The 14,841-nt window shown below is 38.0% G+C and overlaps 1 protein-coding gene across 4 annotated transcripts in view; it reads right to left on the bottom strand.

The window, feature by feature from the left end:
• Positions 1 to 14,841, bottom strand: part of WDFY3 (WD repeat and FYVE domain containing 3) — a 185,192-nt gene that overhangs the window by 18,334 nt on the left and 152,017 nt on the right. For 3 of the 4 annotated variants that reach the window (XM_037396249.1, XM_037396258.1, XM_037396261.1), the window contains 15 exons: positions 13,772 to 13,929; positions 12,308 to 12,385; positions 11,107 to 11,334; positions 10,211 to 10,264; positions 7,705 to 7,873; positions 7,332 to 7,495; positions 6,403 to 6,551; positions 6,015 to 6,135; positions 5,519 to 5,604; positions 5,074 to 5,154; positions 4,495 to 4,549; positions 4,012 to 4,131; positions 3,079 to 3,196; positions 1,836 to 1,942; positions 892 to 1,045 (listed from right to left, as the gene is read on the bottom strand). In XM_037396249.1, coding sequence (XP_037252146.1) covers positions 892 to 1,045; positions 1,836 to 1,942; positions 3,079 to 3,196; positions 4,012 to 4,131; positions 4,495 to 4,549; positions 5,074 to 5,154; positions 5,519 to 5,604; positions 6,015 to 6,135; positions 6,403 to 6,551; positions 7,332 to 7,495; positions 7,705 to 7,873; positions 10,211 to 10,264; positions 11,107 to 11,334; positions 12,308 to 12,385; positions 13,772 to 13,929 — 1,842 coding nt within the window. The remainder of the gene's footprint in view (positions 1 to 891; positions 1,046 to 1,835; positions 1,943 to 3,078; positions 3,197 to 4,011; positions 4,132 to 4,494; positions 4,550 to 5,073; positions 5,155 to 5,518; positions 5,605 to 6,014; positions 6,136 to 6,402; positions 6,552 to 7,331; positions 7,496 to 7,704; positions 7,874 to 10,210; positions 10,265 to 11,106; positions 11,335 to 12,307; positions 12,386 to 13,771; positions 13,930 to 14,841) is intronic. The other variant, XM_037396260.1, reaches the window with a different exon arrangement.

Here is a 14,841-nt window from a genome sequence, read left to right as displayed (position 1 = left end):
TTTTTGCCAGGTTGTGCTTCCGAATCTCTTACAATACATTTTGAAAAAAGGTTTTGAGGCCATTAAAACCTACGACTTGATTAATCTTTATTATTGCTATTAGATTCACAGCACAGAGCTCAGAAAACAGAAGCTTACTGCCACTGTTAAGAGTGACATACAACCTAAGGGACATGTATCCCCTACGGCCCATAAACATGAAATTTGCTGTTGAATAATCACTCTCACAAAAGCTAACTGCAACATTTCAACAAAACCTTTAGGAATACTTTAATAAAAGTGAGGACTGTCAAACAGATTTTGTAAAGCATAAAAATATTCGCAAAAAAGATGGTGAACACCATCATGGAGTAGCAAGTTATGTGGAGAAAAATGCAAACCAGAGAAACCCCAAGTAAAACATGATTTATATGTGGATTTCGAACAGGTGAAAAAAAACCCCAAAAATCAACTAAAACACACCACTCCAAACAAAAATCCTTTTTGGGTATTTCATCGACTTGTTCAGCAATTCTCAGAACAAACTTTGCATTAACTGCATAAAATGAACACTTACTGCTTGAGAAAACATCCTAAGTCTGATGAATGTAAAAAAATAAACCTGAGGTATCACAGAGGAAATAAGAATTCCAGCTACGCTCTTCCTGACTAAAAGATGAGTTCTGAATCATTCAGACTTTCAAATCTAATACTGAATAAACATGTTGTATCAGGAAATATCAGAAGTAGTCCTGCCTATGCTCTCATGTCAAAACGTGCAAGTCGTTCATAATTTTCTCATGCAGTTAAACAGACCTTTTTCTGCCCATATTACAAGACGCTTTTCTTGTGTTGGACTGTCTGCCACTTCTCTTACACCTGTAGCAACACTATCAAGCTCCTTCTGCCTACCTAGGTCAAAATTGTTGGAATTGAGCAGGAACTCAGGGAGGTAGAAGAACTCTGGAATGAGCTCCTTCACGTCTGCCATGTTGTGCTTTGACGCTGAATACCAAGCCTCCCGTACGCTGTGAAACATTCGGTCAGCCAGGTCAAAGTGACCGCCCTGCAGGACACAACAAGAAGCACATCAGCATCAATCTCTCAGCACAGCAGATTTTGCCAAGGTGGCAAATCAGAACAACCTCTGCCCAATAAAGTTACCATAGAATGTAGCATGTTTCTTCCTTTAACACAACTGATTTAAACACAGCTGCATTACTTTTTGGTGCAAATGATAGTAAACAGAAATAGCAATGAGATACAGATATACAGAATTTTAAGAAGAGAGTCACCTAGTCCTATTTCAAAGTTTGGTCTTTTCAGAGAACCACATTTTTTTTTGCCTGATGGCTTCTGTCTAGGAAAATACTTGACATGTAATGTTACAAAACCCATTTATCCATCAAACAGGCAAACAATTCCAGGCTCTGCAAACGTTTATTTTAACACTCAGTACTAAAATGGCTCTTTGGATAGACATACTGGTTTAAAATAACAATCTTTCAACACCTCCAGCACAGAACTGAACAAATGGCATATGATTCTTTCAACAACAGAAAAATAAAGCATGATGAGCAAAGTATTTTTCACAATAAAACTTGCTTTGTTTTTTGCTTGCTGATATTTTGTTCTACATACACTTAGAAAAATGTCCAAGCTACAGGAAAAAAAAGTGTGAATTCCATTACATCACTTACAAAGAAACATCAAAAACCTCCCAGGCAATAACAACTCTGCTAGAAGTATTTCTTCTACCATATTTGATGAAAACAAAGCTGACTGACCATATTTTTCACTTAGGTCTCTCATATACAGCAGGAAAGAAACACAAAGTGAGATGATGCAATTTTTACCTGTAATCGTAGGAAAATCTGAGTAAAAGGCTCCATCCGGACAAGATAGGAAGCCACTATCATGGCTGATGAATAGTGGGTCCCATAGTGATAAGCTGGGGTTTCCCCTGCACAAGATTAAAAATCATAAACATAGAAGAAATAAAGCAGTTAGGTGACTGAATTAGTACTAACTGAAAAAAAGAATTAATTAGTGGTGCATCTTAATTACTCCATGACCTTGGACACACTTAAAATTGGAATTTGTAATTTTCATTCTCAAGAATCTGAAAGCTTTATGGTTTTTCACAGCCACCACTTGAGTTTTGGCTGCAGTCCAGTAGCCCTAATTCAACGGGCTTCTGCAGAGCAATACTGAATGGTTTGTAATTTTTTTATTTTAACTAACTGAAATGTTGCAGCACAGCTATGTTAATTTTTCTGCCGAAGAAACACTTTATTTATAACTTTATTGGTTACTGTGGAATTAAAAGCTTGGGCAGAAATATGTCTCAGAATTGTTGGCTACAGATTTTGTACAGCTTTTACTTTCTTGATTTCCTGGCCAAAAGTCTGCGTAAGTACTCCTTGAGAATACTGATCCATTTCTAGAAATGAACGTCTTTGCCACCTGCTGTTGTTTGATACAGAACAGCACTGCAGTAGTTAAACAGGCTCGTGTCTTCAATAAAAGTACACAAGAAGAAATGTATCATGTAATAGCTGCCTTGCCAAACACGCAAGTTGTATATTCAATATATAAGGAAGCTCTAAAATCAAGAATATGTAACTGAATTGCATCTCATTCTGAGTGGGGTTTTTTTAGCTAAAAAAAATGCATTAAGATAATAAATGATAAAAGCTAGAGTACTGCTAGTGCAGAAGTATTCCCATGCTTTCGTACAACTTATTTTCTTGCAGCAGTGCTCACACTTAGTAGACACAGCTGGTTGTGTGCTTCATGTGCCTGCCCATGCTAGCCTTTAGACAATGTCAAACTGCTCTGAATATGCAACTGTTTTGTCTTCATTTTTTCATATAAACAAAATACGTCATTTGGATTTAAAACAAACACCACAGCAAGAAAACCGATGCCCCTTTGCTCTAACTTAGTATTTGTTGGAGAGTCACTAAAAACCATGGTAGAGTTCTGCATATCCATATCCAGACCTCTTGATCCATTATATAAAAATCTGTGAGTCCCTCCTGACATGTGACAAGCACACGTCCCTCTGCATTTCCTGCAGGATGGATCATTACTTACCATTGGGATCTTCCCAGTCTTTGTATCGCTTCTTGTACTGGGTTAACCTGTCCTCTGTTTGAGCTCCCATGGGCTTGGCAAGGTTTCTGAATGTCTTGGGATTTGTAAGATCCAGTTCCTTTAAAAATAAATCAGACATCAATTTTATAAAAACAAAAGCACCCCAAACCAAAAACCAAACAAACCCTTTCTATACTGCTGATTACCATATTTAACACCACACACCTTCTAAGGCTGTCATCTTTGTTTCCTACACATGCAGCAGGTACAATGTTGGATAGGCTTAAAACAGTCCTTCAGTCCGACTTAAGAGAGTCAGTGTTTCTTATTTTAAGTCACATATGGGCTCCAGATAATTTTTGCCCTGCTCTCTTTGTCATGTTCCACAATTCCCTCTAATTCTGTTCTTGAATACTCAACAGCCATCTTAACAATATTTTAAGTTATGGTCTGGCTGGTAGCAACAGCTGCCCACAAAAGCATTAACAGGATGTTTCTTCGTTTTTAAAAGTAAATTCTTCACCATGGGGCCAGATTTCACAGCAGCCCCTACCACAGTCTTCTGGACAAGCGTGCTTTCTCTGTGGGCATAATGTCCTTCAGGACATTCAGTAGAAAGCTAATGCAAAGACTTACAGGAACTGTTGTAACACAGGCAACTGTCTTAAAACAAACTACTGATCCCAGCCCTCACTTGTGCACAGTCCAGTAACAGCTGTAAAATCAGCGCAGGCAAGGACCTGCCTGCATGGGACAGCCGAGAATCTCTAATATCCTACCCACTGATAAGCAGGAGGAACATTACAAAATAGACGAAATCAAACAACTGGTGATAAAGACAAGCCTCAGTTTTACCAAGGCAGTATGAGCCAGCTATAATATCTGCAAAAACTCCCAACATATAAAAGATTGCTGACAAGGTATTTTATTTACCTCTGAATCATAGTCTGCAAGGATCCAGGGAAAGACAGGGTACTGCATGAGATCATTATAGGATCTGCCCGCCAGAGTGTTTAAGTGCATCAGGTACTGGAAGTTACTGATTTCTCCTCTCTTAAGGAAGACAGATAACAGCACCGTAAAGTGTTCGCTTTACAACAATCCAATGTCTATACTGCCAGACTGTCAAAGTGTTAAGCTCTCCCCAAACATACAAAACTTATTTCAATATTACAACACTCACCCTATTTTTACTACAGTTGCCCCCCACCTTGTAATTTCAATGGTATAACAATTTCCTATTTGATGATGGTATCATGAAATATTACAAACTAAAACATTGAGATACACTTTCTATAGTAGTATATACCACCTGTTTGATTAGGAGGATGCAGCTTATGTGCCCTCATTAATTACGTATCACTACAAAACGTGGAATTTAGTTAAAAAAAAAATCCCCAAAATTTTCATACTTACTTCCCATCTTTGAGTAACAGATTTTTCTCCCACTAAAGTGCTAAGCAAGCCAGACCTAATGGGAAGAAGGAATTGCATTTTCTGACTTAGCAGTAAGATCTGGGTTACATCTTCACAAGACAATCCAAAGTTTTATTCTCAAAACTTGTAAATTTTAACAATTTGAAAAATGGGGCTTTGTTCCTTCTTAATTTATCAAAGTCTTTTTTTATTTCTAAACACATACTGTTAAAATCATGGACATTAATTACACAGTTCACTGCAAGTACAAACGTATCTAACAGACTGCTGACAAGGAAAATGTCTAATGGCTTTGGCACTCCAATTGCTTTCAGAATGTATCTGTATACCAATAATGTTAATCCTGATAGTATATATTAATTAGTAAGAAGATATACCAATGCTGCTAATGATATTAGTACATTTAAAATAACTGGAGCACATCACTAGTTAAGTTATTTTGGTAATGTCCAATTTTACATCAAGGTTGCAGTACTCTAGTGAATCCCGACCTTCATGCAAGCATCATTTATTTGAAACTGATTAGCTACAGAGCTTGTGAGGAACAGAATCACCTACCCTTGCTCTACGCTGGTGTTTGGTCTCTGCCCAGACACTGACTCTGAACTGTCAGTTAGAGATGGCACCACAGCCAAAAACCTGCATCAGCAGTTAAAAAGAGATTAAGATTAGAGTTTCTGACCTTGGTATGTCTTCTCCCTAGAAACAGCGTGCATTTAGTACAGTTACAGACTTCGTTTTGAGCAGCTACATAACATCTTCAGCAAAATTGGAATGACCCTTTTCTCACTGAATGCATATCACAAGTTTCACACACAGGCATTAGTGCTTCCTAGTGGTTCTTTTGCACAGCATCAAGTTACTATCAGGGTTATCCACGGCCCAACACCCATCACTCTTGCAATCTGCTTCTGGTTGTTAGGTCACTGTAAGGCTCACATATGGCTCCACACAGACATTTGGAAATATTTGGATTAAAATGTTCTACCTTATTTTACAATACCTTTGATAAACTTTGTTTCTAACCCCTTTTTGGAAAGCTAGAAGATAGTTCCGTCCATCTCCTGAGAAAACTTCAATTGCAATTGGCTGAAAACAGAGGACAAACCCATGTCAACACTAACACATTTGCTCATCACCTCTGAAGGTCAGGCACAGACTAGTGTAGTTATACTATACATATACACATATATATATGACACCACATTACGGTGAAGCAGACTTTGCTCAGCACAGCCAGATGTTTTATTTTTGGTCCACTAAAATTCACTAATACAGGCAAACAGAACTACACCATAGTAAGCCAAATGTTCCAACAAAGATGCCCAATTTCAGCACCTAAAGACAGGCAATAACTTCACTTTCCAAATAGTGAAACACAGGTAATAGCTTCACTTTCCAAATACTGATCAGTCATGTATTTATTTTACTTTTTAAAAATGACATTATAAAAAAATTCCAGAATAGGCTCCTCAATCCAAAAACAGTGCCTGTGTTACCTGCAAAAGGTATCTCCTTTTATGTACTTCCTTGATATCTTCATATGCAAAAATGCTGCATGTTCTTTTAAGTTGACTTGGACCTTGCCTTGCTCCCCTAGGTATAATTGGCTCGTGCATCCTGTAAATGAGCATAAACAGGGAGAGAGAAGTGATAAAAAGACGATAAATTAGAAAATTCTCTTAATTCATATGAGAGTCCAGTTACAGAAACAGCTGATTTTCACAATATACCATACTACACTGAGCAATTTGTGAGCACAGAGGAAACTGCTCCTGAGGTCTTTCTGAATCTGACATTGTTTTAGAGTTGACTCCTCAAAAATCTTATTAAATACTTCTTGTTCAGCTATCAAGAATTGAGGAATCTCACCACTAATCTACTCACTTTGGAGGCAGTGTCTCAATATCCCGTATTTCTCTGGTGGCTGTCATGGTAAATCCATCAATGACATAGAAGTGCTCTTTCCCAAAGAGCAGCAACCCTTCACTGGTGTCCAGGCCCTGGACCCGAGCACAGCGGTACATGTGCTGAATCTGTAACGAAAAGCAGACTCTGAGCAAAAAGCAGGTTAACAAGCTTAGATCATTGCTTTGTTAGAACAAGCCCCAGACACTACTGTTATCCCTTGCAGATATGGCAAAAATTCTGCTGTTTTCCCCCTTAATCAGAGATATACCCAACACTTGTGATACAGCAGTTTGGGAAGGGAGTTAAATAAAGCCTCCTCTGTACGAGAAAGACTTATATATTTACCAAGTTATCCACTCACACCATGCTTTTTGAGCATAGTTTAGAACCTGTAGTCCACTTGATTATGATGACAAATGTATTTACTGGTATAGTTCAGACAGACAAAGTCTGAAATACCAAATACACAGCACAGTCATTCAACACTCTTCTTGGGAATAAACTACTACTTATCAAGGTTCTTCATTCCAGTGAAGGGAACAATTAATTACAGACAGTCTGCCAAGTTCAACATTTATATTTGCAACATATGTTTTCTGTCTGGACTCATTAAGCCAACAGGGTAATAATCCAAGCATGTAGCATGTAGCTTTCATTTCAGGACAGGTTCTTTTTTCCCTAGCAGGCTGAAGGAAAGAAAAAGAATGTTTCCAGTACAGGAGTTTTGGCCCAGGATCTCTTTGAACCAGAGCACACACCTGATTTCAAGGAAGAAGCTGACGAAATACTAAACAAATTCAGCTGTAGATCAGGGAAGGTATCTAGGACATTTATTAATGCTTGCAGTATGTAATGCAGGAATTTCAATACAGTAAGTGCTTGGTGTGTTCAAAAGTACACGGTACCTTCTCTCCTTCTTCGAGAAGTCGAAGCAAAGTTGTATTGTCAGTCTTCTCCTCTTCATCAATTGAACTCCCCTCAACAATTTGATCCTGTGATTGGTCCTGGTTCTCATCATCTCCTCCGTCAGGAGCAGAGCGAGACCGTTTCAGGGGGGGTTTTACCAGGCCTGGGGAATAACAGAGATAGATAAATAAAAACCTGACACAAAAAAATTCACTTCGCAAAAACCTATTGAACTTTGAAATTACTGATCCAATGCTAAGACAGAAAAACAAAAGTCCTACAGGACCCTTAAGCTTATCTTAATGCAAATGAATGAAAAGATATAAATGCAGATAAATTTAAAGAAAACAGTTCTGAACAAAACAATCTAACCTTTGACTCTTGCAATAGTGTCCTCCCCATGTTCTGGCTCCTGCTGAGTGGTTTCACCCACTGTATTCTCTTCTATAGCATCCTGAAATACTGCAGGGTTTCCAGAAGCCAGGCGCATATAGTACTCCTTACTGTCATAACTTACAGCTCTTCGGTAACGAGCAGGTTTCTTAGAAATAATTGAAGAAAATGCTTGGTCAGTCAGCTCCTCAGTCACTTTAGTGAACGTGTTTCAGGAATACTGTGTGCAGCACAGTGCATGCCCATCAAGTGTTTTGTGCGTGCTCAGTCATACACCAACACATACAGAAACAGACACTCATCAGCAGATCTAATCCATCAGCTATTTGCAAGGGAGCTATTCAGCCACTCAAGTAATAAGGGGCTTGCAGAAAAGCCTGCAGACAAACCTAAACCTGGAAAATCAGAAGCATGGCCAGTATGTTATGAACTGTCACAAAAGGCCAGGATACTTGTGCTTAAGATTGATAGATCAGATGGCCATTTTATCAACTTTCATAACTCCCTACAACATACACAGCTTATTCATTAGCCAGCTGATTTCTTTGCTGGGCAATAGTTTGAACAAAAAATTGCTTCAGGGAATGATACAGATGTGTGGAAGTTGGTATGAACTAAAAGCAGCCAGGGACCAGCTTCAAGGCTTGGAAAGTCTTCACTAATTCAAGTCACTTCTTTTTTTAGTAAAGATTCTGACAGTTTGTGGGCAGGAGACCAGCACAGAAGTATCCATTTAAACAAAGTAATTCCTTGAGCACCATTTGTACCTTTGGGTGACAATGGATTATGAAACCCTGGTGGTGTGGCGGTTTTTTAGTTTGGGGGGTTTTGTGTATTTTGTTTTGTTTGGGGTTGGTTTTGTTGAGGGTTTTTTGTGAGTTCTTTGGTAGTTGGTTGGTGGGTTTTTTCTCTCCTTTGTCCACTCCATCCCTTACCATAAGCTAATTCTTACGTTCCTCCCTTGATTATGGAGATAACATTCAAAATAGAAAACTAAATGAGGACAATAAATATATCTGAATGATCACGGGAGATACAGGTGAAAATCAAAGAGGTATTAAAGAGCCTTTCCAAAATTAAAACACACTGATGCGTATGGATGGATGAAAACCCCATGGATTTTATACTACAGCTGAAAACTTTCTTCTCTGACTACTATTTAACATCACACTCAAACTTTAGAAAGCTTTGTGAATGTGTTCAGTTCTCCACCACAAATAGGGGTTTTTTGTGTGTTCTGTAGCATTATTTCCCATGAATCTCAAAATTAGATTGGGATAATTACAAATTATTATTATTATTAATCCAGTTAAATGCTTTACATTATGTAAATTGCAGAATATCATTGCTATTTCCGTCAAGATTTTTCCTTGTCCACTTTTGCAGTAATAACTGGAAATATATAAAATGTGATTTTTTTACCTTTTTTTGGTGTTCATCTGTATGATAGTATAGTGGGAAAGTAAATGACCCCCCAAAAAATCAAGCTTAGTTTTCTTACAAGTGGATGCTTGGGATGATAAAGAGATTAAGATCAGCAACACAGAGATTTATTGTTTCAGGTCAAATTGGCTGCCCCCAGAAATTTAAGGTACTGATCTAATTTGTTTACTTATGTTCAATTAAGTCTTCACTCATCACCACAAAAATGCCACCCAGATGATGCTTAAAACCTCTGTGGAAAAAACTTAAAACCTACAAAGAGAAATCCTAACTAGCACTGCTAGCATGAAGAAAGGAAAACAGTAACAATTTCTATTAGATACTCTGTATAATAGGATTACTTTCATATGTATCTGTTAGTCTGTTGAATGTAACTCAAAATGAGTGCACGCACATTACACATTGTACTTAGTGATGGGCAAGACTGTGAATGTAATTAGCAGAAGCAGCACAATACTGAAATGCTTGCACAGCAGCCACTTCCAAACGAGTCTGTTGTTTTCAAGGCAGGATTCATCTTTTTTAAACAAATGTATTTTATTAATAGTAAAAAGGAGGAGAAGAGTCAGCTAAGACAAAATTAACCTGGGCTCTAAGTAGTAGGCCTGTTACAGTCCATTACGGCTAAAAGGGAGAACTGCTTACCAGATCCTCTCTTAGAAAGAAACACTTACTTTCCCAGTAAGTGCTTCCCAGTCATCGTGCTGCCCATTACTAAACATGTTCCACTGACCATTAGTTGAAATCCCAAAGCCACAACACTTCACACAGTGAGAACAGTGATAGCACAGCCCAACACAGCCTGTTAGTGTGCAGCAAAGAAGGCAAGATCTACAGAAAGTTTTATTAAGTGAAGGTTGAGGATAGCACAGTAACATCTTTTAATGTGATTACTTGAAAAAACCTTTAGGCCTGGAAGTATTTACTGAAAGAGCAAGTCGAAAGCCAAACGTAGAAGCCTTGTTAAGGTTGCCTAACATGCAGGAGGAAAAAAAGTTGTATTTATTTTACATTCTTTCAGTCCGTGTACTTGTTTCTTTACCTTTTGAGGAATGGTATCATCAGATGTCTCAGGAAGTCTGCTTGAGAAGTCAGACTGAAAACAGGGCATCAATTATATAAGCATCAGAAAAAGAACACTTTTGAAAAGAATGTATGATGGCATGTTCTCCACTCTGGGTGAATTAGACTGTCACTACAGCTAGTGTGTATCAGGCTGCAAGCAGACAAATACACCTAATGGTTTAAAAATGGTTGAATGCTAATTTTTGTTTGCTTGCTTTAAGTACTTTGACACTTAAGCTTAATTCGAGGAAAAAAACTCTGCATGCATATATGCATGCCTAAAGGGACACAATAAAGACTGCTCCATATCATAAAAATGGTGTTCCAAAACTAACAGGAACTAACTGCCAAGCTTCCAAAGGCCACGTGCAATACTGCTACACAGCCCACGTTCACATTCATGGGCTGTGAAAGCACATTTAATTTCAGAAATGCACCCAAACCAAGGCCCATAGCCTGTCTGGTTTCTTCTTTCTTTTCTTTTTTTTTAGATCACTTTTACCATGTTATCTAGCATAAGGCCAAGAACTCAGGCTGAAACCTCCCACAGTTATGGTACTTGTCAGCCTCCAGGGGCTTGTGAAGATGCCTCTGCTGTTCAGTGGCATGATCACTTAGCTGATGCAACCACACCTCATCTGATGCTGCAATTGTTAGTCTTCTGGTTCACTTAGTTTTCAGCTGAGAGATGCCGTCCCTTCCCTAAATATACTATGAGGAACAACCGGACCTTATCAACAATTCAGGACATACAGACAAAATAGCAGGTAATACCAACAGAGTAAGGTAAGTTTCTTAAGAAAACCTTATTAAAAAAATATGGATTTTACAACAGGGCATAAAATTACTCATCCCAAAATCTTGACTACTTACCAGCAAGTTTGTTTCTTGCTCGGCTTCAGGCATGTAGGGATATTGAATATAAAACATGTCATTTCGCACCATCTTTTTCCTCATTCTGCAGGGACCCTCAGTCATCTCCAACATCCACTTGTCAAGATGGGAGCCAATGGGGGGACCCCACAAACCTCTCTCTCGGAGTAACTCATATTCAATTTGAGACCACTCTTCTGTCACGTATTTTAACGCATTCTGCTGACGCTGAATACAAAGACATTTGTATATGCATCAGGAGTGATGCTTTTAAACCTGTCTCTGATATGAACAGAGACATTTTTACTACAGTACAGAAAGAAGTGAAATAATTCATAATTCTAGTAGCATTTTCTAGTACACCTTAATAAGATTTCCAGTGTTGGTTACCATGAAAGCAGGCTTCATATCGTAATCTTCTCAACAAAAAATGGGGAAGTAAAAAAAGAGGTGAAAGTTTTGCTTTTGGTTTGTATCATTAACTAAACATATTTCTAAATGGAAAATATGAAAGAAATTTAACGCTAATGCACTCATTTTGAAAAAGGATTTTAAGAATGAAAACAAAAATTCTGTTGGGGGCTTTCCCTGGCTGTATTTACACTGGAGAGGGAAATTAAACGCAGTAAAGTTTGGCGGGTGTTTTTTTTTTAACTAATCACTTTCAATGATCTGTATCTCTTGGAAGCTGATTTCTCAAGATTTATAGCATGTAGCTCAGCAACTAGTTTGAACCAAAGGTCTTTGGGAATGTTTGGAAGAAACCGCAGGGTGCAATGATTTCATTCTGGAAGGCACATATCAGCCACTTTTTATTTCTGCATGATTTGGGAAAGGTATCATAAAATTTTCTTTGTGTTACTATAGAAGTAGAGTTTGTACACAATGCTTCTCCACATCTTCTCTTAGGTTTTTGTATGATGTTTTAGAAAGACAGCATATTCTAGCATATTTCAAATCTCTTTTTTTAAAAAAACCACACTTCTAAGGAAAGACTACCTAAGCTTCTTGGAAAAAAATTAAGATTTAACATGTAACATTGCTAGAAGAGTTTTCATATCCACAACCAAAATGTATCTACACATTCAAGCATTTCACCAATGACAGTCCAATATTTTACAAGCCCCATATTGAGAAATGGGACTGGTATACCTAACAGGTCAAAATATCAGTGTCGTGTAATTAAATCATTGAACCATACCTCCTGGTATTCCTTATACTGCATATCAACCAGGTCCCGAACCACTGCAATGTGAGTAAACATCCACTGGGAAATCTCCTAATACAAAGGTAAGAGGACAGACAGAATGACACTTTATAAAAGAAGATTTTGTTTGAATGAAAAGCCTATGAATACATCACCTTGCTAACTGTGCTCACAATGGATATTTTTTCTAAGAAATCAATTACTTAGATGATGAATTTCAAACTACTGCATGCAACGGTATTTAAGGTTTTGGGGTTTTTTGCTATTTTCTTCTTGTTTTATTTTTAAAGGCAGTAAATGCATATATAGAAATATCCTTTAGAAGAAACTGGCAATCATTTGAAAAATATTTTAACTAACATTCAGAACATTCCCAAACCGCCAAAGATTGGCACTGACAAATATTACTACTTTTGCCTATTTCCTTTTAAGTAATATTTTATGGATGCTGCCTAGTTTGTCGGAAATCCTCAACTCTGTACTACAGTATCTCTGTTTTTAGTTATTGCCCCCTCTACTGATACAGCCAGCAACCGCTCCTGTCAGCTCAGTTTATGAGTTTCTTACTGTTTGTTTTAGTGTGTATGCCTGCTCACCAGGAAAAGGACTGAGAGCAATGAGAATTCTTTATTTTATCAAAGATACCAAATTAGTTTTCAGATCAGAAAGAGAACTGGCAACATTAATTTTTTTTTTCCACAGGGGACAAACTCCTGATTAAATCAACAGGAGCTACACATTTCCTTGCGGCAGGAATACACCTGCCCTCCTTGACACAACATGTCCCCAGTGTTTCAAGTGCTAAATACAGTAAGAAATTAATCCTCCTAAACTTTCAGACTCCTCTCTTTCCTTTGTTTTCAGTGCCTCAAATACTTGATACTGACTCCCTGCAATGACCCACCAGGTACTGTCCTACTGAGAGCATCATTGCAGTGCTATTCTGGTCTAACCTTTTTTTTAATTAAGCAAGCAGGTTTGTAAAGTGCGCATCCAGTTCTACTATCACAGATGGTTTTGCTGAATTCTTCTCTGTAGTACAATAAAAACTGTGCAAAGCAGCATTTGTTTAGTTATGATACATGCATGCTTATATAGGGATCTTCCTAAACCACATAAACTTGGGGGCAGAATAGAAAAAAGGACAAACATCTATCTCACAGCTTCCATTTCAGAGCAGTATTGCAAACTGAATTTAAGACCCAGACTAGCAAAGCAATAAAGCAACTGAGCACTCTCACCAACATTGAAGAGTTTAATGCTTGGCTTAATGTTACAGATACGCAGCTGCATCTACTAGATTAGGACTCACACAAGCAAGATGCCCAGCCTGGCTATTCCAAAAGGGGAAAGAAAACCAAGCACTCCACAGGATTCCTTACACTGGGATATTTACCATAAACCCTGAACATACCTTGCTGGATTTTAGCCTGCGTGTTATTAATCGACAGAAATTACCTGTGTAGAGAGGTTGTGTTTATGGAGCCCGCTCTCCTTGCGGTTTCTCCTCGAACCAGTTAATTTAGAGAGACCAAACCCACTGCTAACTCGTGAAAGTTTGGACTGTGTGGTTGGAACCAAAGCCTCCCCTCTACTGATGCATTTCTTCTCATGAGCTGAAAAACAAAGAGAAAGTGTTGGGAGCATTTTTTAGGGGATTTTTTTTTTAACTCCCTCCATTATATACACACATATACTATTAATAGAATAACCTTTTCTGCCGCTTTAAAAAGGTAGATGTTTGGGGAATTAGAGGAATTGCGTGGGTGGGGTGGTTGTTTGGGGGTTTTGTGTAGTTATTTATTTGTTTTAAGAGTGCCCAGCAGCCCTCACATACATGTCAAACATTCACGACTTGTATGAGGAAAGATCTGCAGGTGAAATATGGGAATTGCTTGCATTTTGAAATGAAGCACAACAGATTCATTACTCCTTTGATGGATTATCAAGATGAGGGTCCATGAGCTATAAATTCTGTCCTCGTTTGAAGAGATGAAAACAGCTATGTATAACAAAACCATCACCTAGCCTCCCCTCTACCCCTGCGAACTTCGTTTTTGTTGATTTACATCACTTAAAGAACAAATGGGCGTTCCAAAGAAGGGAGACAGCGTCTGGAGAAATATTTTTTTCTCAAAACAGTTACAAAGATAACAGAATTTATATAATTTATGTTATAAACAGTAGAAACTAGCGGAAAAAAATGCAGCTGAGCCCATACTTCTACCCAAAAAGGAGCTACAACACGACCCCACTAACCAATCTGGAAGCAAAATATGCCACGTTGAACAGAGAGGCTACTGCACCTTTTTGTGCACGTACAGCCATCCCAGTTGATAGTCCAGTCCAACAAGACTAGTATGCTTACTCTAAAATGGAAGGTTAAAAATAAAAAAACCCCACAGCTTAGTCCAACTCTCTTAAGAGTTTAACGTTCTCCCGATATTCAGCTAATGGACTGTCCTGTATGTCAGTTACCTTTGATTTAGAAAGTACATGCTCACATTTCTCACTGTTTCTTTAATTAA

The sequence above is a fragment of the Falco rusticolus genome, chromosome 1 (genome assembly GCF_015220075.1).
Source record: "Falco rusticolus isolate bFalRus1 chromosome 1, bFalRus1.pri, whole genome shotgun sequence".
Classification (NCBI taxonomy): domain Eukaryota; kingdom Metazoa; phylum Chordata; class Aves; order Falconiformes; family Falconidae; genus Falco; species Falco rusticolus.
This window is presented reverse-complemented; position numbering and strand designations above follow the sequence as displayed.